Here is a 26,288-nt window from a genome sequence, read left to right on the forward strand (position 1 = left end):
CACACTTCTGATGGTTTATATATGAAATGCAAATTTAACAAAATTTTTGCATTATATAACGTTTCCATCTCTGAACACTCAAACGCACCATCAGGCGACACACATCATGATGCAACACCCAAAATGTGTTCAATGTCCAGTATCACATTTGTAGGAGTTATGTGGACAACTATACTGGAGCCATGGTCAAACTTGCCTTGAAATTATAACAGTCAAACAGTGTCCCTTTTTACTTCCCGCCATTGTGGTAACTAAATTTAACTTTCCCCTCCAACCAAATGAAGAAAAAAAAAAAAAAGTGTCAATCGAAGTGGTATTTTGTCAGAACTGGTGGCTTTAGAGAGCTGGTCCAGGTGGGACAGATGCATTCAGGTGAGCCCCCCAGTGGCCGCCTGGGTGTGGATGGTAAGTCGAGGGCTGTGACCCCCAAGGTGACGTGTTATAACCCTGATACACCTGCTCTTGACCCACTTGGACGGCCTGGTAGGCCACAGGGTGAGTCCAGTAGGTCTGGGCCGCCTGGGCGGGTCCGCTTTGGAATTGCGTGTATGTCTGATATCGCTCCTGCTTGATCCCGTGAATGTGGACTCCGTGTCCCGCCGGGGCCGTGCCGTTGCCGTGCGCGGCGGGGGGGTAAACGAAGGGAGGCGGCATCTTTTGGGCGTTGAGGTGGTGCCCGGCGGTGACCATAGCGACACTGCTGATGCCGTGTGACGTGGACTGGGCGGCGGGCTGATGCCGGTAGTCAAAGTGGCATGCGGTGGCGGGAACGTCCGAGGACGAGTTGTAAAACTGCAAGGCATAGCCCTGTTTGTGCGAGAAGGCGTGGCTGTAGGCGGACCACTCGGCGCCCGGCGCACCGCTTTGCCACTCGTTCATGCAGTCCCTCCCCGGGCTTTCTAAAACCTGTTGCAGTCTGCCGGGGTTCACGTCCTCCATGTTGGGCTGACCGACGTACAGCTCCACAGCCAAGTCAGCCGGCGCGTATCGATCCTCGCCAAGACCAACGTTGAAGGACTGGATCTCGGCAGGCGGCTCAGAGTCTATGTTCAAACCGGGCACCTCCGACTCCAAATTAGGCTCCGGCTTTTGAGATTTGGGCCACGGGACCGGCGAGCCGGGCGGGCTCTCCTGGCTGAAAGAGGTCCTCTCCAGCAGCAGCGGACCTTCAGTAAGAGGCAGGCTTACCTTGAACACGGTGGGTTTCGCCTCCGTCCTTCTCTTCCGGCTGTGACTCTCCCGATGTTTGGGTGGCCTGTTGACCCTTGAACCTTGGAGGACAAAATCACCACGACACGTTGAAGAGTCCACAATGGAACCTAGTCAACTATGTAAGTAGAGATGGAAATCAAAAACCGGTTCCCAGTGTATCACTTCCTTGGAATCGCTTGCCTTTTTTTTTTTTTTATTAAAACAATTCCCTGACAATTCTTGCGGGTGGAATTATCATTACCCAAGGTGCGTAATCACGTCAGACAGCAACATGGCGCCCACTCCGTAAACACTCCAAACTTTGGCTACATTTTACAAGAAAATTATTGCAACAGACCTACTTGTAATACCGTAAATTCCGGACTACAAGCCGCTACTTTTTCCTACACTTTAAACACAGCGGCCTATAAAACGGTGCGGCTGATCTATGGATTTTTCTTCGCAGACGTCCGTAAAGCAAAAAGTTTTCAAACAAAACAAGCAAAGACATTGAAATGGTGTGTTATCGTTTGTGCTATGGTGCCATCTTTTGGACGAGTTCGCTCAATGCAGGCGCTGCTTTGCGCCCTTCTGTTTAGAGCAGGTGTGTCAAACAGGTTGAATTCGGCCTGCAAGGAGAGTTTGCCAAGTACAAAAACGAGCTGCTGTTCTAAATGTCCCCACTGGATGTCGCAATAGCAATTCAGGTATAACCCACGTCACATATGGCACTGTTCAACGATGACGTGTCAACTGACTTTAAGCGCCCTCTGGATTGGCTGACGCTACTCCAATCAGCGCAGGTGCAAGCCATTAGCTGCACCTGTTGTGGCTGGCAGCAGACTAATGCAGTAGCGACGCACAATACCTTATTTAGTTGTAAATTATCTATTCAAAGAATAAAATAAAGAAATGGTAAGATGCACAGATTTAAGTAGTTAAGAGTTCCATGCGGGGCTCGCAATTGGTTGACGGCATGATGCGCACCCTGAACTACATTGTAAAAATGTGTTTCTCTACATTTGTTGTTTGCTTTATTTTATTTTATGTTTAAATGTTCACATTGGTTAACTTTGTAGTTATGTTACCTTAAATTTGGCTACCATGGTGTCATTTTGACAATAGTAATACTTGAATGATGATAAATGAATGTGTTGTGGCAGTTGCGGATGTCACCAATGCGGCAGTTTGAGTAAACACTCGATTGCTTTTCCGAACAGGTCTTGAATGAACCGCCAACATGAGAATGCTAAACAGAAAGTGCTTAAAGTTTAATGGCCGTGTGAAAACATTGAAACCATGTCTAAGTCTATTGTGTTCTTCATGGTGTTTTTGAAACTACACCGACGTTTTCCTTTTGAAACTACACCAATGTTTTCCTTTTGAAACTACACCAATGTTTTCCTTTTGAAACTACACCAATGTTTTCCTTTAGAAACTACACCAATGTTTTCCTTTAGAAACTATGCCAAAGTTTTCCTTTTGAAACTACGCCAATGTTTTCCGGTTGAAACTACACCAATGTTTTCCTTTTGAAACTACACCAGTTTTCCTTTTGAAACTACACCAGTTTTCCTTTTGAAACTACGCCAATGTTTTCCTTTTGAAACTACGCCAATGTTTTCCTTTTGAAACTACGCCAATGTTTTCCTTTTGAAACTATGTTTTCCTTTTGAAACTACGCCAATGTTTTCCTTTTGAAACTACGCCAATGTTTTCCTTTTGAAACTACGCCAATGTTTTCCTTTTGAAACTACACCAATGTTTTCCTTTTGAAACTACACCAATATTTTCCTCAGAACTTTCAACTAACTTGGGAGTGTTTTGCCAAAAGGATTACTTGTAATGTGTGCATTTTCACAATGTGCTTGTTCTATTTTCGGCCAAAATACAATAAAAATATCTGAAGTTGTCGGGATAGATTTTCCTCCATGCAGCCCCCTGAGCTAAAATAGGTTTGACACCCCTGGTTTAGAGCTTTCAACCGGAAGTAGAAGTGCCATTCCATCTTCTAGCCGCCCATAGCGTTTCTGCTCGTATCAATCCTTCATTTGTCACTCTAAGCAACATTTGTAGGTTTTACAATACAATTAAAAAAAATCTTACTTACTAAAGCGTCCCGTGTGTGACATCTGCTGGGGTTTTTTCATGCATATTTGTGCGGGCTATCGTAAGGTAATCAAGCTAGCGTCGGTAGCATTAACTAATAACAACAACAATAACCCACCTTGGTAGTGTCTGTTGAATACTAATGGTAAAATTCAAAACTTTATGGCTGCTAGGGTAGAAAAATCCATAAATTAGCCGTTCCGTTTTATAAGCCGAAGGGTTTAAAGCGTAGGAAAAAAGTAGCGGTTTATTGTTCGGAATTTGTGGTATATTTATTTTTTACGTACACTGTAAAAAAAATTAAATAAACTGTAGCTTTTACAGTAAAAACTGGCAGCTCCGTCAACAGAAAAAAAGAGTGGTAGAGTTTTTTTCAATTTAAGCATGCTGTAAAAACCACCATAAAATTTACCGTAAAATCCATTGTCAATTTTATAATTTGATGAATAACTTGCTTAAAAATCTCAAGTCACGCATATATTGAGGTATTTATAGAACATAAAAAATGTTTGGAAAGTTTCATGTATTTGTTGCAATATTAGATGATATCAAAAGTTTCAAAGATATGCAATTTCATGCAGTCCATACAGTTTTTTCTTTAAAAAAAAATAAAGGTACTTTATTGACATATTTGTGGGCCATATACAATGATTTGTTGAGACAGATCTGGCCCCAGGCCTTGAATTTGACACCTGTACTCTAAACTAAACTGATACTAATCCACCTTTTTGGTCTCATTTTTCGATAAGAGAACCGTTCAACGAATCGAAACTGGTAAAATGTTATCAATTCCCATCCCTATTTGTAAGACACACCTTTGTTGGCTTTATTCCACCTGCGGGTGTTGGGGTAGGTCCGCTTCCAAAGCCTTTTGATGCCTGCAAAAAGACAAAAAAAAAAAAAAGCCAGAGAAGAACAAAAGCATGAAATGCTAACTTCTATCATGCACGAGCACTGTGGAATTTGACTGACAACCATTTCCGGTCCATGCATTTCAACTAGAGGCCCTCATTATTATTTTTTTTAAACACGTAGTAGTGATATGCGGATCGATACTCAAATATCGGTAGCGCCGATACCAGATCTTTATGCTTTAATACAGGGTTTATACAGGTATCAGCAAATCTAACGTGATGCCATATCCTTATATTTAGTCAAAAGCTTACAACTGTCTGTCTGGACAATACTGGAAGCATTTGACAATGATACGATTGAATAGTTGAACCGTGATGGAAAACATTTATGTACCTTTGCATGAACTCCAATATTGCTGTGTGGAAAGCACACTCTGACCTGGATGTGACCTTGTCATGGTTCACTCATTTCAAGAGTAACAACTTCTCTATACTGGTTAACAGTGCACCATTGTCTAACGCAGTGTTTTTCAACCTTTTTGGAGCCAAGGCACATTTTTGTTCATTGAAAAAATGCGCAGGCACACCCCCACCAGCAGAACACATTAAAAATGTAAACTCGGTAGTTGATATTGACAGTAAAAAGTAATTGTTGCAATTGTTGGATATGAATTCAAACCATAACCAACCATGCATCACTCTAGCTCTTGTCTCAAAGTAAGAGTCACGACCTGTCACAGCACGCTGTGACTTATTTGGAGTTTTTTGGTGTTTTCCTGTGTGTAGTGTCTTGCGCTCCTATTTTGGTGGCTTTTCCTGTTTTATTGGTATTTTCCTGTAGCAGTTTCATGTCTTCCTTTGAGCGCTATTCCTCGCACCTGCTTTGTTTTAGCAATCAAGACTATTTCAGTTGTGCGGACACTATCCTTCTTTGTGTGGAAATTGTTGATGGTCATGTCATTTACGGCTGTACTTTGTGGACGCAGTCTGCTCCACACGCTGCAAGTCTTTGCGGTCGTCCAGCATTCTGTTTTTGTTTACTTTGTAGCCGGTTCAGTTTTAGTTTGCCGTTTTTAGGGGCACTCGCCTTTTTGTTTATTTTTGGTTTAAGCATGAGATACGACGTTTACGAAGCAATCAGCTACCTGCTGCCACCTGCTGATATGGAAGAGTATTACACGGTTACTTTGCCGAGCTCTCGACGGCACCGAAACTCAACAACGGCACTTTATTTGCAGATTATAATTACTGTTTATCATAAAATATTTTTAACCCAAATAGGTGAAATTACATAATCTCCCATGGCACACCAGACTGTATCTGGTGGCACAGTGGTTGAAAAACACGAGTCTAACGGTCGGTACTTTCCACTGTTGTGTCATGTGCTCTCGTCCCCTCCCATCTGGTATCCAGGGTAAAAGAGCAATGCGCTCCTTCCTCAACACACTCTCTCACTAACACTTGCCATGTGTGTGACTTGTGTCTATTTAACAGCTTGAGCCATTCAATAAAATTTAAAAAAAGGCAATTTTGTCTGAATACTTGATCAGAAAATGTCCAATACAGAACAGTTTATATTAACTGTTACTGTCTTATAAATTAGAATATGCTCACATGACCGTTTTATCTGAGAATGTATTTGTATTTTATTTTTCTGCAGTAGCGGCAGCTGAAGTTGCTTTTGTTGGTCACGCCAAAGGAAATTTGACATGGTTAACTGCTACCTGCTCTTAATGGCCGACTTATGATCAGAGATTTCATCGCATTGATGCCCATTGAGCAAAGTTTGGATTATTTTTGCACATGCTGCAGAACGCCTCTCTGGGTTCACCATCAACAAGCTTTACTCTGGTTTAGAAAAGTTGGCCAGCCAGCAACTTTTGCTGAAATGTGCTTTTCCCCGACGTGTTCATTTTTTTCGATTTCGCCACAGCACGTTGACAGGATGTAGAGAAATTATGAAAGGGGATTTGAACTTTTTTAAGAGAATTTTGCCTGTCATTTACAATCCTTATGTAAGACGAGAAAACAACGAATGGCAAAGTTTGGGCCCCCAGAGCTGTATTTGATATATGCTAAATGTTAGCATGCTAGATTTTTAACCAATGTTTCCGCCATACACCTCAGTCATATAACTTGGTATATGACACCTGCTAACTGTTAGCATGGTAACTTTTAAAAAACTAATTTTACAACCGTGGTATAATTTGATACTTGACATATACTAAGTTAGCAAGCTAACTTTTAAACCCAATACACCTCATAGTCCTATAACTTGGTACACAACACATGCTAAACTTTTACAACTGTTTAACCCAGAGTCATAACTTGGTACTTGAAATATGCTAACCGTTAGCATGCAAACGTTAACATGCCAACTTTTTAGCAAATTTTCCTGTCATACGATTAACTTGGTACATTAACACCTATTATTGTTAGCATACTAACTTTTTAAACTTACTTTACAACTGTTTACCCCAGTCATATAACATTGTACTCAACATTTGCTAACTGTTACCATACTACTATTAGCATGCAAACTTTTTTAGCCGATTTTGACACCATGCACCCTAGAGTTGTATAAGTTGGTACTCGACATATACTGTTAGCATGCTAACTTTTTTAGTCAAATTACCCGCCATATACCCCATTGTCATATAACTTGCTACAAGACACGTTATTTGTCAGCATGCTAACTTTTAAAACTGTTTACACCAGACTCAATACTGCTAATGCTAACATGCTAACTTTTTAGCCAATTTGGCCACCATGCACCGCATTGTCATATAACTAGGCAAATTACGTGTTAATTGTTAGCATGCTAACTTTTAACACATATTTTACAATGGTTTACCATACAGTCAAACTTATAATAACAATAATAAAGCTGCAAGCAGCAATGGACGGGACCGACTTTGAGGGCTCATAAAATCCAAACCGGAGCAGTAATTAAAACTCTTTCATCAAGTTTTAATCAGAAGGGTTCAATTTCTCTCCTGTGCTAATTTGAAGCCGAAACGACAAACGCGCTCAGAGGAGATGTTTGGAAAAAGGTGACTGTTTTTACACAACTTTTGTTTTGAAGGGGGAATTGCAAACTTCCTGTTGATTATTGCTGGGGGTTGTCAGTGTATGAAATATAGGTCTAAGTGAGACCTACATAGAAGTTTTTGTTTCATGTCTCTACGACATTCCTACTGGGAGTTACAGGCAGTTTTGTCTGTGTTTTCTTCCTAGGGGGCGCTAGAGCCCAGTTTCGGGGTTTGGTTTTTTGATTAGATCGCAATTTTCGCCAGTCCTGAAGTGTGTGTCCAATTTGGTGAGTTTTGAAGCACGATAAGGGGGTCAAATTACAGCTCAAAGAGGCGGCTGTATAATAATAAAACGCTAGAAATACAATAGGGTCCTCTGTCCCAAAGGGACTCGGTCCCTAATAATAGATTTTATTTGTAAAAAGCACTTTACATTGAGTAAACAACCTCAAAGTGCTACAGTGTATTAAAAAAAATAAAAATTAAAAGATAATTTAAAAAAATAAAATAAAAACTATAACAGCCAAATAGCTAAAACTAGTATGCATATATCTAAAAAAAGGCGTTTTTAAAAAGAAGGGTTTTTAAGCCTTTTTTAAAAGCATCCACAGTCTGTGGTGCCCTCAGATGGTCAGGGAGAGCGTTTCAGACTAGGAGCGGCGGAGCAGAAAGCCCGGTCTCCCATTGTTCGTAGCTTTGTCCTTGGTACTTGAGATATGCCAACTGTTAACATGTTAACGTTTTAGCCAATTTTGCCACCATACACCCCGTAGTCATATACATGACACATTCTAACTGTTAGCCTGCTAACTTTATAGCTAATTTCACAGCCATACACTTTAAAGTCACATAACCTAATACATGCTGACATTATCATGTTAACATTTTTTGCTAAATTTACAACTGTTTACCCCAGAGTTATATAACCTGGTACTTGACATATGCTAAGTCCTACCATGCTAACTTTATTTTATGTCCAGCAAGTGGATGTTCATAAACTGTAAGTGAGACGATAATGACTAAATAAAGAGCACCTCTTTGAAGTACAAATCAAAGTATGCATGCGTACTTACACCAGTTGTAACCTTTATTTGAGAGGAGGCCGCAAAGGAACGGGGGTGCGCTGACCACCTGCAAACACAACAAATCTTGAAAGAACGTGGTCACGAGCGCAGTGAGGTGGTTTTCACAAGCGTTTACCTCCATGTCCCCTCTTCCCTCCTCGCGCTCCACCTGCTTGGCCAGCGACTGAAGAAGCTGATCATTGGTATGAACATCGGGTCCCATGACCTCCACCTGCTCATGGCGAGTTTCCATCTGCACACAGACCTTCGTGTTGAACCTCACGCTCCCTCAGCCAGATGTGTCCCTCACACACTCTCAAACTGACCAGGTAGTTGAAGACATGAGCCGAGCTGCTGACGTGCTCAATTAAAGCCCACTTGTTGACTCGCGTGCAGCAGCAGTGGCACAGGAAACAAGCGGTGTAGCCGTCGTCTCCGATGCACTCAGACACTCTGTGAAGACCTGTGGCAGCCAAAGTTTGACATTTTTACATTTCTATTCTGATCCAGTAGCTGGAAATTGTACAACTCCACCAGGATGGAAAGGGCTACGGAGAAATTGCCAAGCAGCTTGGTGAAAAAAGGTCCACTGTTGGAGCAATCATTAGAAAATGGAAGAACCTAAACATGACGGTCAATCTCAATCGGAGTGGAGCCCCATGCAAGATGTCACCTCGTGGGGTCTCAATGATGCTAAGAAAGGTGAGGAATCAGCCCAGGACTACACGGCACGACTTGATCAATGACCTGAAAAGAGCTGGGACCACTGTTTCCATGGTCACTGTTGGTAATACACTAAGACGTCATGGTTTGAAATCATGCATGGCACGGAAGGTTCCCCTGCTTAAACCAGCACATGTTAAGGCCCGTCTTAAGTTTGCCAATGACCATTTGGATGATCCAGAGGAGTCATGGGAGAAAGTTTTGTAGACAGATGAGACCAAAATTGACCTTTTTGGTCATAATTCCACTATGCGTGTTTGGAGGAAGAAGAATGATGTGTATCATCCCAAGAACACCATCCCTACTGTGAAGCATGGGGGTGGTAGCATCATGCTTTGGGGGTGTTTTTCTGCTCATGGGACAGGACGACTGTACTGTACTGTATTAAGGAGAGGATGACTGCAGGCATGTATTGTGAGATTTTGGCCAAAAACCTCCTTCCCTCAGTCAGATCATTGAAGATGAGTCGTGGCTGGATCTTCCAACATGACAATGACCCAAAGCACACAGCCCGGAAAACCAAGAAGTGGCTTCGTAAGAATCATATCAAGGTTCTGGAGTGGCCTAGCCAGTCTCCACACCTAAATCCAATTGAAAATCTTTGGAAGGAGCTGAAAGTCTGTGTTACTCAGCGACAGCCCAGAAACCTGACTGATCTAGAGAAGATCTGTGTGGAGGAGTGGGCCAAAATCCCTCCTGCAGTCTGTACAAACCTGGTGAAGAACTACAGGAAACGTTTGACTTCTGTAATTGCAAACAAAGGCTACTCTGCCAAATATTAATGTTGGTGTTCAAATACTTATGTTCAGCTTTATCACACAAATAAATTGTTAAAAAATCATAGATTGTGATTTCTGGATTTTTACTTTTTAGGTTCTCTCTCATACAGTGGACATGCACCTACCATGAAAATTTCAGACCCCTCCACGATTTCTAAGTGGGAGAACTTGCAAAATAGCAGGGTGTTCAAATACTTATTTTCTTCATTATATATATATATATATATATATATATATATATATATATATATATATATATATATATATATATATATATATATATACACACACAAATATATATATATATATACACACACAAATATATATATATACACACACAAATATATATATATACACACACAAAAATGTATAGGCTATATGCAAATGTATATATAAATTATTACTTTACATGCAGTCAGCTTTCAGCTCTCCGCAAAAGTCTTTTAGCCCAATGTGGCCCAAAGTCTAAAAGTTTAAACACCCCTGCATTAGGTGCAGTTCGTTTTTGAGAAAATTTAAGGATTTCAAGTGCGCCTTATAGTCCGAAAAATACAATACATGTTCGAAAATAAAATTCACAACCCACAATTATTTCAGGGTTCCTCACGAAGAAACCTTACACAGTATTAAATCCATCAAGTGTTATAAAAGTGTATCAAAGGGAGTAGATGGTGAGTTATTGTGATGTAGAGATATGACATATTTATTTGGCATATTTACAAATGCTCCTCTTAAACACACGTAATAAAAGGTCTTTGATGTTTTTAATGCTAAATTAAACACATTAGCGTCACATAAAACATTATGTCACTACATAAAGAATAATGTTCAAAAACAACTTGTCCATATGTTTACTGACGTATAATATACATCCATCCATTTTCTACCACTTGTCCCTTTTAGGGTCGCGGGGGGTGCTGGAGCCTATCTCAGCTGTATTCGGGCGGAAGGCGGGGTACACCCTGGACAAGTCGCCACCTCATTACAGGGCCAACACAGATAGACAACATTCACACTCACATTCACACACTAGGGACCATTTAGAGTTGCCAATCAACCTATCCCCAGGTGCATGTTTTTGGCGGTGGGAGGAAGCCGGAGTACCTGGAGGGAACCCACACAGTCACGGGGAGAACATGCAAACTCTACACAGAAAGATCCCGAGGCCGGGATTGAACTCAGGACCTTCTTATTGTGAGGCACATGCACTAACCCCTGTTGCACCGTGCTGCCATTACTTTTACTGCAAATTAATACCAGCTTCAAATATCGCTTATCGGCCTCCTTGACTATTAATTATCAGTATCAGCCTTGAAAACCAGTCACTCTACATTTACACAACCTTTGACGACCATTTTGTCCTAAAGAGGATCTTTGAGCAACATTTTTGCAGCATGTGATTTTTGACGAGCTCTTACTCTTTGCTGCCTGCAGCCGAGTGAAAAAGAAAAAGAAGGTGATGCATATGGAAATGAACATTCTCATCCTCAATACTCACCAATAAGAGGCTTCCCTCCTTTGTAGCCATTCAGGAAGTTGCTGCCGTTTCCCTGACATCGCGGCTGAGGGACTTCGTGGACCAAACCCCGGGACCAGGGAGCAGACGATGGATCCAGGTCGTCGGCGGCGACGAGGACCTCCCTGTGGCCCAGCAGGACCATCCTCTGTGACTGGTCCTCCTCCTCCTCCTGCTGCTGCTGCTGCTCCTCCATCCTCACGGAGGTTGAGGGCGTGGTGGGCGTGTCTGTGGGCTGGTGCGCAGCGCCGTGCGCCAGGTACCTTATCAAGATGATTGCTGTGGCCGGGAGAACGTTCGTAAACAAGTGTGTGTGTGTGTGTGTGTGTGTGTGTGTGTGTGTGTGTGTGTGTGTGTGTGTGTGTGTGTGTGTGTGTGTGTGTGTGTTCTTTAGGGGTGTAACGGAACACAAAAATGTCGGTTCTGTACATACCTCGGTTCAGAGGTCACGGTTCGGTTCATTTTCGGTACAGTAAGAAAACAACAAAATATAAATTTTTGGGCTATTTATTTACCAAATGTGTAAACAATGGCTTTATCCTTTTAACATTGGGAACACTAAAATAATTCTGCCCACGTTAATCAACATTAAACTGCCTCAAGTTGTTGCTCAGATTAAATAAAATGACAAAACTTTTCTTCTACATATAAAAAGTGCAACATTAAACAGTTTCAAGTCAACTCATCATGCTTAATATATTACAGGAAGCCTGTAGTTGATTTTTATTATGTAAATGTTATATTTTTATCAACATGTGATAGCAGGGACCCTGCCATTCAAAACTAGGTTGCTCCATTACTAATGATTAATGTACAAACCCCGTTTCCATATGAGTTGGGAAATTGCGTTAGATGTAAATATAAACAGAATACAATGATTTGCAAATCATTTTCAACCCATATTCAGTTGAATATGCTACAAAGACAACATATTTGATGTTCAGACTGATAAACTTTTTTTTTTTTTCAAATAATCGTTAACTTTAGAATTTGATGCCAGCAACACGTGACAAAGAAGTTGGGAAAGGTGGCAATAAATACTGATAAAGTTGAGGAATGCTCATCAAACACTTACCGTATTTGGAACATCCCACAGGTGTGCAGGCTAATTGGGAATAGGTGGGTGCCATGATTGGGTATAAAAACAGCTCCCCAAAAAATGCTCAGTCTTTCACAAGAAAGGATGGGGCGAGGTACACCCCTTTGTCCACAACTGCGTGAGCAAATAGTCAAACAGTTTAAGAACAACGTTTCTCAAAGTGCAATTGCAAGAAATTTAGGGATTTCAACATCTACGGTCCATAATATCATCAAAAGGTTCAGAGAATCTGGAAAAATCACTCCACGTAAGCGGCATGGCCGGAAACCAACATTGAATGACCGTGACCTTTGATCCCTCAGACGGCACTGTATCAAAAACCGACATCAATCTCTAAAGGATATCACCACATGGGATCAGGAACACTTCAGAAAACCACTGTCACTAAATACAGTTCCTCGCTACATCTGTATGTGCAAGTTAAAGCTCTACTATGCAAAGCGAAAGCCATTTATCAACAACACCCAGAAACGCCGTCGGCTTCGCTGGGCCCGAGCTCATCTAAGATGGACTGATACAAAGTGGAAAAGTGTTCTGTGGTCTGACGAGTCCACATTTCAAATTGTTTTTGGAAATATTCAACATCGTGTCATCCGGACCAAGGAGAAGCGAACCATCCAGACTGTTATCGACGCAAAGTTTAAAAGCCAGCATCTGTGATGGTATGGGGGTGTATTAGTGCCCAAGGCATGGGTAACTTACACATATGTGAAGGCGCCATTAATGCTGAAAGGTACATACAGGTTTTGGACCAACATATGCTGCCATCTAAGCGCCGTCTTTTTCATGGACGCCCCTGCTTATTTCAGCAAGACAATGCCAAGCCACAGTCAGCGTGGCTTCGTAAAAAAAGAGTGCGGGTACTTTCCTGGCCCGCCTGCAGTCCAGACCTGTCTCCCATCGAAAATGTGTGGCGCATTATGAAGCGTAAAATACGACAGCGGAGACCCCAGACTGTTGAACGACTGAAGCTCTACATAAAACAAGAATGGGAAAGAATTCCACTTTCAAAGCTTCAACAATTAGTTTGCTCAGTTCCCAATCGTTTATTGAGTGTTGCTAAAAGAAAAGGTGATGTAACACAGTGGTGAACATGCCCTTTCCCAACTACTTTGGCACGTGTTGCAGCCATGAAATTCTAAGTCAATTATTATTTGCAAAAAAAAAATAACGTTTATGAGTTTGAACATCAAATATCTTGTCTTTGTAGTGCATTCATTGAATATGGGTTGAAAAGGATTTGCAAATCATTGTATTCCGTTTATATTTACATCTAACACAATTTCCCAACTCATATGGAAACGGGGTCTGTAACTATGAGTTTGAGTTTATTTCGAACATGCAAGCATACAACATGATACATCACAATTTCCAGTTTCTCTTTTCAACATGTTCGAAGAGGAGTAGGAAGAAGCAGAGCTTATTTAATCCTACCCCTTTTCTTTACATAACAGTTGCAAAACTTTTTGTTCACTTCCTGTTCACAATTTAGTCACAATAAACTCCATAAGTAATCACAATAAAAATAAATAAATAAATAAATAATAGTAAGAATTTAATAATAATAATAATTGGTGAAGTAAGTCATATTTCATATGATAAGTAAAATTACTTTAAGAATGAATGAATGGATGGATGAAATAAATTGAGAATGTTTGTCATGGTTCTTCTTCTTTGTACTTTGTAAACACTTTAAGTTTGAAGAGTTTCTTGAAGTGGATCATATTAGTACATTGTTTGATTGCTTTGCTTAATCCATTCCATAATTTAATTCCACATACTGATATACTGAAGGTCTTAAGTGTTGTGCGTGCAAACAAATGTTTTAAATTACGTTTTTCTCTAAGATTATATTTCTCTTTTTTTGAGAAGAATTGTTGTATATTCTTGGCTAGCAGGTTATAGTTTGCTTTGTGCATAATTTTAGCTGTTTGCAAATTCACTATGTCGTGGAAATTTCAGTATTTTTGATTCAATAAATAAAGGGTTTGTATGTTCTCTATATCCAACATGATGTATTATTCTAACTGATCTTTTTTGTAGCACCGTTAATGAATGAAGTGTACTTTTGTAATTATTTCCCCATATTTCTACACAGTAGCTCAGATATGGTTACACTAGTGAGCAGTAGAGAATATGAAGGGATTTTTGGTCTAGAACATGTTTTGCTTTATTCATTATTGACGTGTTTCTTGCAACTTTATGTTGTATATTTTTTACGTGAGATTTCCAGTTCAATTTATCATCAATCATTATACCTAGAAATTTGGTTTCATTTACTCTTTCAATTTCTATTCCGTCTATTTGTATTTGTGTTTGCCTTTCTCTTCTACTGTTACCAAATAGCATTATTTTAGTTTTACTAAGATTCAACGATAGTCTGTTTTTGTCAAACCATCTTTTTAATTTGTTAATTTCTTCTGTTATTATTTGTATTATCTCCTGTGTGTTCTCTCCTGAACAAAACGCTGTTGTATCATCCGCAAATAATACTAACTTTAAATCTTTTGTAACTTTACAAATGTCATTTATATAGAGATTGAATAATTTAGGTCCTAGTATTGATCCCTGAGGTACACCACAGGATATATATAGCGTTGTAGACGTGTGTTTGCCTAGCTTCACGTATTGTTTCCTGTTCATTAGATAACTTCTTATCCAGTTTAACACTGATGCCATATCGTTCTAGTTTTTTTATTAAAATATTGTGATTACCGGTAATTGTGTCAAATGCTTTAGTTAGATCCATAAAAACCGCTGCCGCACATTTTTTACTATCTATTGCATTGGTAATTTCTTCTGTAATTTCAATTAAAGCCATTGAAGTTGAAACATTAGCTCTGTATCCATATTGGTTCTCTTCGAGTATTCTATTTTTATTTATGAAACTTTCTAATCTGTTATTGAACAGTTTTTCAATGATTTTAGAAAATTGTGGAAGTAGAGAAACAGGTCTATAATTTGTAAATTGATGTTTGTCTCCAGTCTTATAAATTGGTGCAACTTTAGCTATTTTCATTTTGTTTGGAAATGTACCTGTTTGAAATGATAGGTTACTAATGTACATTAATGGTCCTGAGATCGCTTCAATAACCTTTTTTATCGTTTCCATATCAATTCCGTTACAATCAGTTGAAGTCTTAGATTTACATTTTTTCGCGATTGTAACTATTTCCTCCTGTGTCACATTACTGAGGAACATGGAGTTGGGATTTCGCTCTATGGTATCATTATAGTCCTCAATTGGAACTGGGTCTGGAATCCTTTCTTCCAATTTTGGTCCAATATTTACAAAATAATTATTGAAGCTTTCAACTACTTCCTTTATGTTGTCATTTTTATAGCTGAAAAAATTGTACAATAGCAATAGGAGAGACTACACACACACACACATACACACACCACAAAATGAGCTAAAGTTACGCTAAAAGCTAATTAGCCTTCACCTCAAGCCAGGAGTGCAAGCGAGCTGAGCTGCAGTTTAAGGTTCTAGAAGGTCAACGGGCTCATAGTGATGTTACTAGTAGTTGACTGGGAGGTGTTTATTATCATTTGGGGAGAGTACGCTGCCTGATGCTCACCTGCTAAACACCTATCTGCTCGACGCTGAAGCACTGACTACGGTACATGCGTGTAGTGGAATTTCTGACCTTTGTACTTATTCTATTTTGTTGTTTGTCAAGTCCGAGAGAGTGAGGTCGAAAAGCATTAAGGAGGACATGACAGGGCGCGTCACCCTGACATTGTACAATGATATCTTGATTGTTTGTTATGGCGAAGAGATCCAAGAATGTTGATCCAAAAACAGCTGGTTCCTGTTGACAGGACACACACCCACCAGGGAGACAGATAAATAACCAAGTAGACCAAGTCTAGGGATGATTCAAGCTCTTTCCTTTTTTTCCCTGCTCGAGGGAACTCTTTTCTTTTTCTCAGGAGAAAACTGTCTGTAATCGTGGCAATTAGGGCTGTGAATCTTTGGGTGTCCCACGATTCGATTCAATATCGATTCTTGGGGTCACGATTCGATTCAAAATCGATTTTTTTTTCTCAATTCAACACGATTCTCGATTCAAAAACGATTTTTTTTCCCGATTCAAAAGGATTCTCTATTCATTCAATACATAGGATTTCAGCAGGATCTACCCCAGTCTGCTGACATGCAAGCAGAGTAGTAGATTTTTGTAAAAAAAAACTTTTATAATTGTATAAAGGACAATGTTTTATCAACTGATTGCAATAATGTAAATTTGTTTTAACTATTAAATGAACCAAAAATATGACTTATTTTATCTTTGTGAAAATATTAGACACAGTGTGTTGTCAAGCTTATGAGATGCGATGCAAGTGTAAGCCACTGTGACACTACTGTTCTTTTTTTTTTTTTTATAAATGTCTAATGATAATGTCAAAGAAAGGATATTTAATCACTGCTATGTTGAAATTGTAACTAATATTGATACTGTTGTTGATAATATTCATTTTTGTTTTACTACTTTTGGTTTGTTCTGTGTCGTATTTGTGTCTCCTCTCAATTGCTCTGTTTATTGCAGTTCTGAGTGTTGCTGTGTCGGGTTTGGTTTTGGAATTGGATTGCATTGTTATGGTATTGCTGTGTATTGTTTTGTTGGATTGATTAATTTAAAAAATAAAAAATAATAATAATAAACGTGTTTTTTTTTTGTTTTTTTTAAATCGATTTTTAAAAAATGAGAATCGATTCTGAATCGCACAACGTGAGAATCGCGATTCGAATTCTAATCGATTTTTTCCCACACCCCTAATGGCAATTCAATCCAACCTTGTATCATTTGATTATGGGTAAATAAAACTTTTGTAATAAATTCACTTTTGTTCCTGTTTAAGATTTGGACATTCTACCACATGCGCTCTAAATACGCACTGCTGATTGGCTGTCATCGCTTTTTGTGTAACCAATCAGATGGTTGTGTGGGTGGGACAATGCTGGGTGCTGAGACAGAGGCAGAAGAAGCAAAGCAGCTTGTTAAGACTTTAGCTTAGATACTCGTTCGGTAGACACCCGTACCGAACCGAAACATACAAAACACATACCGTTACACCCCTAGTGTTCTTGTATTTGTACCCTTCTTGAGACATGAAGAAGGAAAAGCAGCTTCCATATGAGGAGGTGTGAACAAGTGATGACATAAATCATGGTCCCAAGAACATTACATCTAATAGAGAATGTCTCATTTGCACCCCTGGTGGTGACTTATATCAAAATGAGGGTAGTCCCAAAAATGAGAGATTTTTCAAATTGTGTGTCGCTTTTAAAAGTGCTCCCCCTCTGGTCAACATATAAAATAAGTGTGTGTAAAAATTTGAAGTGCTCCCCCTCTGGCCAACATATGTAATACGTGTGTGTAAGAAATGAAAATGTGCCCCTTTTGGCCAAAATTAATTTAAAAAAATAAAATAAATACAAACCCTGTTTCCATATGAGTTGGGAAATTGTGTTAGATGTAAATATAAACGGAATACAATGATTTGCAAATAATTTTCAACCCACATTCAGTTGAATATGCTACAAAAACAACATATTTGATGTTCAAACTGATAAACATTTTTTTGTGTGCAAATAATCATTAACTTTAGAATTTGATGCCAGCAACACGTGACAAAGAAGTTGGGAAAGGTGGCAATAAATACTGATAAAGTTGAGGAATGCTCATCAAACACTTATTTGGAACATCCCACAGGTGTGCAGGCTAATTGGGAACGGGTGGGTGCCATGATTGGGTATAAAAACAGCTTCCCAAAAAATGCTCAGTCTTTCACAAGAAAGGATGGGGCGAGGTACACCCCTTTGTCCACAACTGCGTGAGCAAATAGTCAAAACAGTTTAAGAACAACGTTTCTCAAAGTGCAATTGCAAGATATTTAGGGATTTCAACATCTACGGTCCATAATATCATCAAAAGGTTCAGAGAATCTGGAGAAACCACTCCACGTAAGCGGTATGGCCGGAAACCAACATTGAATGACCGTGACCTTCGATCCCTCAGACGGCACTGTATCAAAAACCGACATCAATCTCTAAAGGATATCACCACATGGGCTCAGGAACACTTCAGAAAACCACTGTCACTAAATACAGTTCCTCGCTACATCTGTAAGTGCAAGTTAAAGCTCTACTATGCAAAGCGAAAGCCATTTATCAACAACACCCAGAAACGCCGCCGGCTTCTCTGGGCCCGAGATCATCTAAGATGGACTGATGCAAAGTGGAAAAGTGTTCTGTGGTCTGACGAGTCCACATTTCAAATTGTTTTTGGAAATATTCGACATCGTGTCATCCGGACCAAAGGGGAAGCGAACCATCCAGACTGTTATCGACGCAAAGTTGAAAAGCCAGCATCTGTGATGGAATGGGGGTGCATTAGTGCCCAAGACATGGGTAACTTACACATCTGTGAAGGCACCATTAATGCTGAAAGGTACATACAGGTTTTGGAACAACATACTGTAGATGCTGCCATTTAAGCGCCGTCTTTTTCATGGACGCCCCTGCTTATTTCAGCAAGACAATGCCAAGCCACATTCAGCACGTGTTACAACAGCGTGGCTTCGTAAAAAAAAATAAAAAAAAAGAGTGCGGGTAATTTCCTTGGCCGCCTGCAGTCCAGACCTGTCTCCCATCGAAAATCATTGTATTCCGTTTATATTTACATACAAAACAATTTCCCAACTCACATGGAAACGGGGTTTGTATGTGTATAGAGACATACTGTAATAATTTTAAATACATAATGAATATTAAAAAAAACTTTATTTTATTTGCATAGTATGTATGTATTATTAATGTTGTAAATACAAATATTTATATATCTAAAAAGGGTTGTCCCAAAGAGGAAGGCATTTTTCAGAGATCTCAAGAAGTAACAAATACAAGAATGTGTGTGTGTGTTCTTGTATTTCTACCCTTCTTGAGACATGAATAAGGAAAAGTATCTTCCATACAAGGAGGTGTGAATAAGTGATGACATAAATCATGGTCCCAATAACATTGCATCTAATAGAGAATGTCTCATGTGCACCCCTGCTGGTGACATCTATCAAAATGAAGGTGGTCCCAAAAAGGAGGGATTTTTCAAATTGACTGTCGCTTTTAAAAGTGTTCCCCCTCTGGCCAACATACGTAATAACAAGTGTGTAACAAATTGAAATGTGCCCCCTTTGGCCAAAATTTATTTAAAAAAATCAAAAATCAGACATACTGTAATAACTTGAAGTAAATAATGAAAAACAAACAACAATTACAAACAAAAAATGTTAAAAAAAATACCTAAAAGCTTACCTTTTTTATATGTATATATTATTAATAGATAGATAGATAGTACTTTATTGATTCCTTCAGGAGAGTTCCCTCAGGAAAATTTAAAAAAAAAAAAAAAAAAAATGTAAATACAAATCTTTATATATCTAGAAAGGGTGGTCCCAAAGAGGTAGGCATTTTTCGGAGGTCTCAAGAAGGTAACAAATATAAGAATGTATGTAGGTGTGTGTGTGTGTGTAGAAGGAGAACTCACCCTCGCTGTCACTGTATCCTTTGATCATCTGGAAGGCAGCCTCCTCAACCTCCAGAAGCTGTGGTCCGAGGTGCAAAAACCACAATGCACTGACTGAATGTACACACAAACACAAGAAAGAGTCCAACTACAAGACGGACCTTGATGTCCCCCGGGCCGTCCTTGTCCTCCAGCACCCTGGCTATCTCCATGAGCGGCCAGGCCAGCAGGGACATGTCGGTGTCCTCCTTCACGTCAGACAGCAGGTCAGGGTACCACACTTTCTGCCAATTAAAAGACATGCTGTCACATTCCGGCGCAGTGGTTTGGATGGGACCTAAAGGGGCGGGGCTAGACACACGATTGGTGACAGCAAATGGCCACTTTTGAGGCGATGAGAAAGTTGCCTGGACAGCCAACCAAGTTTCTACATCTGCCACAGTTTGACCTTGGAACAGATTATATATTCACCTACTCAGTGGTTAAGAGTGTCCGCCCTGAGATGGGTAGGTTGTGGGTTCAAACCCCGGCCGAGTCATACCAAAGACTATAAAAATGGGAGCCATTACCTCCCTGCTTGGCACTCAGCATCAAGGGTTGGAATTGGGGGTTAAATCACCAAAAATGATTCCCGGGCGTGGCCACCGCTGCTGCTCACTGCTCCCCTCACCTCCCAGGGGGTGATAAAGGGTGATGGGTCAAATGCAGAGAATAATTTCGCCACATCTCGTGTTTGTGCGACAATCATTGGTACTTTAACTTTTTAATATATGTTGCTGGTTAACAACGTATCCACACTCTTTGTTAGCATGTTTATTAAACATTTATTATTTCATGATGTTGGCTAATGTTTATTCATTTGATTTGTTAATCAATGTTTGTTAATATGCTTTTTTTAATGCTGAAGTTCTTTACAGATAAATACTTCAATTGAATTGGAACATTTTAAGTTAGCAACACTAGAATAACTATGTGAGCTACATGCTAACATAACATTTTAAAATCATGCTAGGTCAGCAACACTAGCATAGCATTGTGAGCTACATGCTAACATTACAATTTAACATCAAGTTAGCAATACTAGTAAAACTATGTGAGCTACATGCTAACATTACATTTTGACATAACGTTACGTTAGCAACACTATAATAGCTATATGAGCTACATGCTGACATTACATTTTAACATCATGTTAAAATAACAACACAAGGATAGCTATGTGAGCTACATGCTAACATTATATGTTAACATACCTGAACTTTTAAACACAAATTGATTAAATGACATTGTTAGCATAATTTGTAAATAAATAAAAATCAGTTCACAAAATTCAAACGTAAACAATTCTTTAACATAAATTCAGTGTCAAAAAAAGCTTTCGTAATAAAAGACAAATTCACCTACATACAAGCTATGTTAGCAACACTGGCATAGCATTGTGAGCTACATGCTAACATTACATTTTAACATCATGCTATATGTTAATTTGCCTCTATTTTGAACACTTTTCTGGACACAGAATTTATGTAAATTAATTTTTTGCCCTTGAATTTTGTCAACTTAAATCATATGCTGACAATTTGAGTGAATACAAATTTGTGCTTCTAATGTGTGTTTAAAATTTCAGCTTATAAAAATACAGTGTTTTAAAATTCAGTGTAGAAAAATGTGCCAAGAAAAAGTCAGTGTAATAAAATACAGGGCAAAAAACCCAAAAACTTTAGTGCTAATTTTTTTATTTTTTTTAAAATTCAGGACATAATTATTTGTTGCTTCAAAACTCAAAACCCATTCCCGGGAAATTAAGATTGAAGCACCTCATTGGCTGGTTCTAATCGATTAGAACAAATATTTCTGCACTGAGTTTACAGTCAACAAATTTTTTATAATGACTTTTTTTGTACACTGGATTTCCAAAAACTATTTTGACAAACTGAACTTTAAAACACATTTTGATCACAATCATTTATTTTTTTAGCATAATTTGATTTCTAAAAACTCTGTTCACTAAATTAAAATGCAAAAAAATTAAGTTACATAAATTCAGTGTCAAAAAAAGCTTTTATAATAGACACAATTTCACCTCCATAAATGTTGCTTTGTTAGCAACACTAGCATAGCAATGTGAGCTACATGCTAACATTACATTTGAACACCTATTCAGGTTATTTTGCGTCTGTTATATTTGGGATACTGAATTTATGCAACTAAAATGTTTGTGTTTGAATTTTGTGGATTGAATTTTTTTTTTTTACATCAAATTATGTTGACAATTTCCGTGAATAAAAATGTGTGAGTACATAAAATTTCAGTTTGTAAAAATGTGTTTTAAAATTCAATGTAAAAAAATCGGTGCAGAAAAATTCATTATGAAAAGATATTCAGTGTATAAAACATGTAAATAAAAAAAATTCTGTGCAGAATTATTTGTTGCTTCAAAACTCAAGACCCACTCCCAGCGAATTAAAACTGAAGCACCAGTTGTAAAGTTTAGAGTAAAAAAATATACGGATAAAAAGTCAAATATAAAAAAATTCAGTGCAAAAAAAATTATTGTAAAAAATAATAGTGGGGAAAAATAATTTCAGTGCAAAAAAAAAATATTGTAAAAAAATTCAATTCAAAAAATTGTGGAAAAAAAATTCAGTGCAGAAAAATATTTAAAAAAATCAGTACAGGATTATTTGTTGCTTCAAAACTTGTGTAAAAATTCAGTGTACAAAAATATGCAACTAAAAAGTCAGTGTAAAAAAAATTCAGTGCAAAAAAAATTCATTGTAAAAAAATTCTGTGCCAAAAAATTTTGTGACAAAAGAAATTCAGTGCAGAAATAAAAAAAATATTGTAAAAATTCAGGTTAAAAAAAATTCACTTAAAAAAAATTCAGTGCAAAATAGATTGTAAAAAATTCAGTGCAAAAAAAATTGATTGAAAAAAAAAAATCCAGTGAAATTAAATTAAAAAAAAATCAGTACAGAATTATATGTTGCTTCAAAACTTGTGTAAAAATTCAGTGTAAAAAAATCTGCAACTAAAAAGTCAGTGTAAAAAAAATTCAGTGCAAAAAAAATTGATTGTAAAAAAAATTAAGTGAAATTTTTTTAAAAGAAAATCAGTACAGAATTATTTGTTGCTTCAAAACTCGTGTAAAAATTCAGTGTAAAAAAAATCTGCAACTAAAAAGTCAGTGTAAAAAAAAATTCAGTGCAAAAAAAATTGGTTGTAAAAAAATTCTGTGCAGAACAATTCCCAAAATTCGGTACATAGTTATTTGTTGCTTCAATACTCACTGTATTTTGACAAACTGAACTTGAAAAAAAATGTTGATCATGCATTTTTATTCAATGAAATTGTCAGCATAATTTTATATATAAAAAAAATTTGTGGCAACTGTGACAAAAAAGCTTTCCTAATAAAAGAAACTCACCTCCATACACACCATGTTAGCAACACTAGCATAGCCATGTGCGCTACATGCTAACATTGTTTTTTAACACCATGCTAGGTTACGATACTCAGTCTACGTGATCAAACTTACAGCGTCTGAACCAGACAGTCGGCTGCACTTTAAGATGTGTAGCAAAGCCTGTTTGGAAAGGGTGGGTTTTATCTATCTAAGGTGGCGTGCCCATGAAGAAGTTGTTGGTTTTTTTTTAAATTGGTGAGCTCTATGGACACGTGTTAGTGTCACGACATCATAAACAATCACTCCGGCATCACAGGGCCGGCCCCCCACACTTTATATGACGTCATCAGACTTTTGATGTGTGGGACTTACAGTGTAGTTGTATCTGTCGGGACTTACAGTGTAGTTGTATCTGTCGGGGCTTACAGTGTAGTTGTATCTGTCAGGGCTTACAGTGTAGTTGTATCTGTCAGGGCTTACAGTGTAGTTGTATCTGTCAGGGCTTACAGTGTAGTTGTATTTGTCAGGGCTTACAGTGTAGTTGTATCTGTCAGGGCTTACAGTGTAGTTGTATTTGTCGGGGTTTACAGTGTAGTTGTATCTGTCGGGGCTTACAGTGTACGGGACTTACAGTGTAGTTGTATCTGTCGGGGCTTACAGTGTAGTTGTATCTGTCGGGGCTTACAGTGTACAACACTTACAGTGTAGTTGTATCTGTCGGGACTCACAGTGTAGTTGTATCTGTTGGGACTTAGTGTAGTTGAATCTGTCGGGACTTACAGTGTACGGGACTTGCAGTGTAGTTGTATCTGTCGGGGCTTACAGTGTACGGGACTTACAGTGTAGTTGTATCTGTCGGGGCTTACAGTGCAGTTGTATCTGTCGGGGCTTACAGTGTACAACACTTACAGTGTAGTTGTATCTGTCGGGACTCACAGTGTAGTTGTATCTGTTGGGACTTAGTGTAGTTGAATCTGTCGGGACTTACAGTGTACGGGACTTGCAGTGTAGTTGTATCTGTCGGGGCTTACAGTGTAGTTGTATCTGTCGGGACGTACAGTGTAGTTGTATCTGTCGGGACTTACAGTGTAGTTGTATCTGTGCAGGCTGCCCATGATGTGGTTGCGCATGTCGCCTTTGCTCAGTCGGCATTTGCACACCTCGCAGAGGTACAGCGCCTCCCTGCCGGACGAGCCCACCTTCACGCATTCCGTAATGCAGCGCAGCCCTAAGGCGACACACACACACACACACACACACACACACACACACACACATTTTAACCGCCACAAGAGCGATGCGATGTTTGTGGACACGTACCGATGATGGGCTGCAGTCGGTTCTTGTTGCTCAGGTACAGCTTCAGAGATTCAAACAGCTCACTGGAGACCCCTACCAAAGATAAGAGGCTCATGTATTTATTAGCACACCATTTTTTAATCGAGTCGTCATTTATTACCCTTTTGTGTGGTGAGCGGCTGCATGTCAAAGAGTTGAGGCGCCCCGCTCTCGAACCTTGATAGGAGATAAGTGAGCAACGTGACCTCTCAGACAACCTTGAAAAACCACTCCCAGGCCAGTGTGTTATCACTCCACGCGTTATTAGCAACACAAACAATTCTACTGTAAGTCACTACCCTGGCTAAATGCTTCCCTGTCCACCAGATGGCGCCACAATCCAAACTGAATCCCCAAAAAGACCCGAAATATATCCAGGTGCCCTAAAAATGCGTGAAATATGTGTTTTATTTTCAATTTGTTGGTGTCCTGTGAGTTCTGAGGAGAACACCAATCGTTCGGCGTTGACATTAATAGCGAAACGTGTCATAAAAGTAAGGAATTATCATTAAAAATCATCACAGCTTACCTGTTATAGTACGTGACCGATAAAAAAAAATAAAAAAATAACGAAACATCCAAATTGTTCCTCTGTTGGTTTGGAAAGAAACGATTTATCGACATAATCCCCGCCAGTTGCTGGGTTCTTATTAAGACGTGTCTACGATGAAGCTAGTTTGGAAACTTTAAAGCACGTCCATGTTTCAATGTCGCGCGACGACGTTTTTCGTTTTGTTTTTTTTATTCGAACCGTGCACCGAGCTTTTATGTTGTTAACTTACCTGAACTTCTCCCGTGTTCCGTCAGCAGAAAGGCGATAAAAGGGTTGAAAGCTCGGCGTTTCCTCGGAAAACGAAAGACGCATGGACAACAAAGTTTTGGCAAGAAGTGGCCACTTCCGCCTTTCAAGGGGGCGCATGCGCACAAGCCGCCGCGTTCAATAAGTACATTTTCGAGCCTTTTTTTTCTTTTCTAAACAGACTTTTGGAGATCCCCAAAACGTCCACCAAGAAAAAACACTCGCTTTATTGTACGATTAAAAACTAAATCCAATTTGTAATTGTGATTTAATCATTCAATAAATAAAATAAAATAAATAAATAATTAAACGTGTCATTATTTATCAAAATTGGAACTAAATACAAACCCCGTTTCCATACGAGTTGGGAAATTGTGTTTGATGTAAATATAAACGGAATACAATGATTTGCTAATCATTTTCAACCCATATTCAGTTGAATATGCTACAAAGACAACATATTTGATGTTCAAACTGATAAAAAAAAAAATTTAAATTGCAAATCATTGACTTTAGAATTTGATGCCAGCAACACGTGACAAAGAAGTTGGGAAAGGTGGCAATAAATACTGATAAAGTTGAGGAATGCTCATCAAACACTTATTTGGAACATCCCACAGATGAACAGGCAAATTGGGAACAGGTGGGTGCCATGATTGGGTATACAAGTAGATGCCATGAAATGCTCAGTCATTCACAAACAAGGATGGGGCGAGGGTCACCACTTTGTCAACAAATGCGTGAGCAACTTGTTGAACAGTTTAACAAAAACCTTTCTCAACCAGCTATTGCAAGGAATTTAGGGATTTCACCATCTACGCTCCATAATATCATCAAAAGGTTCAGAGA

General features: G+C 38.8%; 1 protein-coding gene across 1 annotated transcript; it reads right to left on the minus strand.

Moving 5' to 3' along the window:
• LOC133650250 (uncharacterized) lies at nucleotides 1-25,574 on the minus strand. Its single transcript, XM_062047277.1, has 12 exons — nucleotides 25,423-25,574; nucleotides 24,762-24,817; nucleotides 24,623-24,694; nucleotides 24,388-24,530; nucleotides 20,058-20,180; nucleotides 19,918-19,975; nucleotides 11,251-11,547; nucleotides 8,577-8,713; nucleotides 8,387-8,503; nucleotides 8,260-8,317; nucleotides 4,116-4,178; nucleotides 1-1,271 (listed from the first exon to the last, which is right to left on the minus strand). Exons 1-12 carry the CDS (start codon nucleotides 25,557-25,559, stop codon nucleotides 337-339), a joined length of 2,196 nt encoding a protein of 731 aa, XP_061903261.1. The 5' UTR covers nucleotides 25,560-25,574; the 3' UTR covers nucleotides 1-336.
• Nucleotides 25,575-26,288: the final 714 nt, after the last annotated feature.

Source organism: Entelurus aequoreus, linkage group LG05 (assembly GCF_033978785.1).
Source record: "Entelurus aequoreus isolate RoL-2023_Sb linkage group LG05, RoL_Eaeq_v1.1, whole genome shotgun sequence".
NCBI lineage: Eukaryota > Metazoa > Chordata > Actinopteri > Syngnathiformes > Syngnathidae > Entelurus > Entelurus aequoreus.